The 4,683-nt window shown below is 48.7% G+C and overlaps 1 protein-coding gene across 1 annotated transcript; it reads left to right on the top strand.

Moving 5' to 3' along the window:
• The first annotated feature begins 3,739 nt into the window (after positions 1-3,739).
• LOC116642591 (olfactory receptor 9-like) lies at positions 3,740-4,683 on the top strand. Its single transcript, XM_032421077.1, is given in 2 exon segments — positions 3,740-4,472; positions 4,475-4,683. Coding segments are annotated over 2 exon segments (942 nt in total).

Raw genomic sequence — 4,683 nt, forward strand, 5'->3', positions numbered from 1 at the left:
TTTTGGGTTCCTTTTCAGACTTCTCACGCCCCCTGCTGTTTTTATTTGTAACTTTTTAAAATTGGAAACTTGCAGAAATGCTCAACATAAATCTGAAAACAACCTAAGTGTCCATAGCTGTGTTCCATTCACAGCTTTGGAAAGACTCAGAAACATTCACTACTGATCAAATCGCAAAATTAAACTATTAATAAAAACATTTCCAAAGGTGTAAGTAGGCATAAATGACTGAAAATAAATGAGACATTTGAAAATATGTTGAGGGGCGCCTGGGTGGCTCAGTCGTTAAGCATCTGCCTTCAGCTCAGGTCAGGATCCCAGGGTCCTGGGATCGAGCCCCACATCGGGCTCCCTGCTCCGCGGGAAGCCTGCTTCTCCCTCTCCCACTCCCCCTGCTTGTGTTCCCTCTCTTGCTGTGTCTCTCTCTGTCAAATAAATAAAATCTTTAAAAAAAAATATGTTGAAAAAAATTTCATCTTTTTCTTTTAATGTTTCTTTTTTAAAAAAGGTTTTATTTATTAGAGAGAGGGAGAGAGAGGCAGAGAGTGCACAGCAGGGGGGAGGCAGAGGGAGAGGGAGAAGCAGGCTCCCTGCTGAGCTGGGAGCCCGACATGGGGCTCGATCCCAGGACCTGGAGATCACGACCTGAGCGGAAGGCAGACGCCTAACTATCTGAGCCACCCAGGCGCCCCTCTTTTAATGTTTAATATATTATTTTTTTCCTACTGTATGATCATTGGATCAAAAATATATTAAGGGGCGCTTGGGTGGCTCAGCCGGTTGAGTGAATGACTCTTGGTTTCTGCTCAGATCATGATCTCATGGGTGGTGAGATCTGTGTCTGGCTCCGTGCTCAGCGGGGAGTCTGCTTGAAGATTTTTCTCTTCCCTCTCCTTCTGTACCTCCCCCCACTCACATGCACACATGCGCTCTCTATCAAATACATAAATCTTAAATATATATATATTAAAAAAATAACCAGTACAAAATAAAGGAACATAACAAAAACTCCAAGTCTATTCTATTTAGAGCCTAGCATTGTTAGTACTTTGGTGTCCATCTATCTATCTGATATATAGTTCATATTGAAAATTTATTGTTTTTTTACCTTGCTTTTATCACTTAATAATATGTTGTACACACCTTTCATCTGTTAATAAATTAACTTTTAAAAACAAAACTTTTTTTTTTTTTGGTGCAAAAAGGTGTTTTTTTTTTTAAGCACGGGACGGACCCGTGGGCAGGAAGAGCTGCACTGGGGTTGTGAGGAGCAATTGATTATACTTTGGAGTTGGGGGAGGCAAAGGAAGTTTCTAAAAGGACTTTCATATGCTAAAGACTCACAGGATCCTGGAGGCCTAGATATTGTCAAGCTAAGGTTGTTTTTCCCTCTAGCAAAGCATTAACATTAAGACCCTTGGAGTTTCCTGGAGGAACGTCATACTCAGACTGACTGCCTCAAGTATTTGTTAACCGGCTGCAGGTTCTAAGAAGATTTAATTTTATCTACATTTCCTTCTTGCCTTTGTTCTCCACATCATTCCCCCCTGAACAGTTTTAACTCTTAATTCTTTAAGGCTGCTGAGGGTGGAAGGTCTTCTCTTCTGTAACTTCTTCCTGCTGAATAGGGATGTAGAGATGTCCCTGCCCATGGGTCAACATTGGTCAGTTGGGGGCCCTTATACATAGCCGTCACCAAAGGCAGAGGCAGCTAATCCAACATATATGAACCTCCTTGAGTGGAAAGGATCATCTGTCAGCTGGAAGTTACGGCAGTGAAGGAGTCTTGGCACCAGGCAGGGAGCCACCGGAAAAGATAATGAAAGAAGGTTAATATTATAATGAGAAAGAGAAGCCCCATAAAAACGGCCATTGATAGTTGACCAAAATCTTTCTCCAGTCCAGGTGTTTAACCAATCACTAAAGGAAAGAGAGAGTTAATTTAAAGCACCAATTCGGGTAATTTGAGTGTAACTTCTAGCAATCCTGTTGCATTTTTGTGATACCTGGAGTATATACACAACATTCTGTAAAAACAGACTTTTAAAAAAGAAACATTTTTAGGGGCGCCTGGGTGGCTCAGCTGGTTAAGCTCTGCCTTTGGCTCAGGTCATGATCCCGGGGTCCTGGGATGGAGCCTGCTTCTCCCTCTCCCTGCTGCTCCCCCTGCTTGTGCGCTCTCTCTCTGACAAATAAATAAAAATCTTAAAAATAAATAAAAATAAACATAAAAAAATTTTATTTATTTATTTGAAAGAGAAAGCAGAGTGCACATGTGTGCGCATGAAGTGAGGGGAAAGGCAGAGGGAGAGGGAGAAGCAGACTCCCCGCTGAGCAAGGAGCGGATTCGGGGCTCAATCCCAGGACCCTGGAATCATGACCTGAGCTGAAGGCAGATGCTTAACCGCCTGAGCCACTCAGGCGCCCCTAAAAATAAACATAAAAAAAAAAGATTTTATTTATTTATTTTAGAGGGGGGAGGGTGGGCCGGGGGGAGGGGGAGGAGAGAATCCTCAAGCAGACTCCTGGCTGAGCACGGAGCCTGAGGCAGGGCTTGATCCCAGGACCTTGAGGTCATGACCTGAGCTGAATCAAGAGTCAGCTGCTTAACCAACTGAGCCACCTAGGTGCCCCAAGTGTTTTGTATTTCTAATGCTTTCCTCAGCAGCTGAGGAAGCTGGTTGGGGAAGTTCTACCAGAAGTCAGGCCTGTTGCTATTTCAGCAATTTCTTTTCTTCAAGTATTAGCACTATTTTACAAGAGAATTCTTTCCTGCTTTCCGGGGCAGGCAGAAGCCTCGGACCAATTCTGGGAACGGGCCACGGGCTGGGGGAGCCGTTAGGCCCGCGGGCTGAGCAGTGCGGCAGATAGGCTCTGGTCAGGGAGCTAGAACACTTGATTTCTGAGCCCAGATTTGTTCAGGCCTTGCAGAGGGACCCTGGATGCCTCCCAACCCCTCTGCGTTGTGGTGTCCCCGTTGTCCTTAGGGTGGGATCCAGACCCCAGGCTTGACTGCAGAGAATTCCGTGGTGATGGGGCAGGAGAAAACTGCTTCCTTCTTCTTGGACCCCAGACAATACTGTCTTCCCCCTCCTTAGCTTCCCCTGCCTACTTTCCCTCCCTAGCCTCTGGGAATCAGGCTCCTGGGGGGCCAGAGCTCCTGGTGATACGCCGCCAGGGAAGGGCATCCTGAGGGCCGTGGGGACTCATCTGTAGGTAAAAGCACCCCCTGCCTTCTCTCCGTAGCCTGTGATCCTGTGTCTTCTCTTTCTCTCTCTTATTCTCACTCCAGCTCTTCCTCGGCCCCATGATGGATCTATTTTTCTTCTACTTTCCTGCCAGCCTTATTTATTCTATCTGCTCACCCACCATTCTGCCCAATTTTGCCACCACTTTCTCCAAAGGGAGCTGTTCTACCTGTCCCTGCTCTTTGCTCCTAGAACCCAGTACTCGGTGACTAGAATGGCCACCCAGGCGTCTTTGAAGTTCCCAGGCTGGAGGAAGGTCTGCCTTCTCCCTCCACTCCCCTGGTTTATCTTCTTTCTGTTCTAAGGGATTTTCTGGGAGGAAGTCGCTAGCAGCTCAGGCACTCACCCATCCTATCCCTGGGAACTGGAATGTTCTTGCGGACTATTTCATGCCTTTCCTGCTGCAGTGGGAGCCTTAGTCTTTGCCTGGCTGCCTTCTGGTGCCACATGAGCCCCCTCTTGGCTCCTTCTTCCAGCCTGGACTTGAGGACATGGGGGCTGGCAAGGGCACAGTGGTAAGGGAATTTATTTTGCTGGGGTTCTCAGGTTTTGGTTCCCTTCGGGGCCCTCTGTTCTGGGGAGTCCTTTGCATCTACCTGGTTACCTTGCTGAGCAACTCCCTGACCGTCCTCCTCACGCTGGCAGACCCTGCCCTGCACGCCCCCATGTATTTCTTCCTTCGCCACTTCTGCCTGGTGGAAATCCTCTACCCCACAACTCTCGTGCCTAGGACGCTGGCAGACCTCCTTGCCTCCTGCCCCACCATCTCAGCCGCCCGCTGCTTCACCCCGCTGGATTCCTCTGCCCTCTCTGGCGTCGCTGAAGGCTGTTTGCTTACCGCCAGGGCCTGTGTCCACTACACTGCCGTCTGGAGGCCGCTGCCTTATACCCCCCTGATGAACCGGGGGGCGCGTGTGAGTATGGTGGGGGCCTCCTACCTCATGGGCCTCGTCACTGGTACCACCACTCACTCCATCTTCATCTTCACTTTGCCCTTCCGTGGTGCCAACACAATCCACCACTTCCTGTGTGACGTCCTACCTGTGCTGAGACTGGCTAGTGCCAGCACCTTCTGGGGCGAAGTGGGCAATCTTGCCGTCACGATGGCCTTCATCCCGACCCACGTCTTCTTACCGATCATAGCCTCCTATGCCTATATCCTTGCCACCATCCTTGGGGTCGCGACATCCCAGGGGCGTCAAAAAGTCTTCTCTACCTGTTCCTCCCCCTGTTTGTGGTCATGCTCTTTTTTGGGACTGGGACAGTTGCCTATATGAGGCCTTGGGCAGGCTCCTCTCAGGACACGGACCAGATCCTTGCCTTCTTCTACGCAGTTGTTGCTCCCGTGTTCAACCCTTTTGTCTACACTCTGAGGGACAAGGAGGTCACAGGGGCAATGAGGTGCCTTGTGAAGAGATATGTTTGGAGCCCTTGA

Source organism: Phoca vitulina, unplaced genomic scaffold (genome assembly GCF_004348235.1).
Source record: "Phoca vitulina isolate PV1807 unplaced genomic scaffold, GSC_HSeal_1.0 scaffold23, whole genome shotgun sequence".
NCBI classification, from domain to species: Eukaryota; Metazoa; Chordata; class Mammalia; order Carnivora; family Phocidae; genus Phoca; species Phoca vitulina.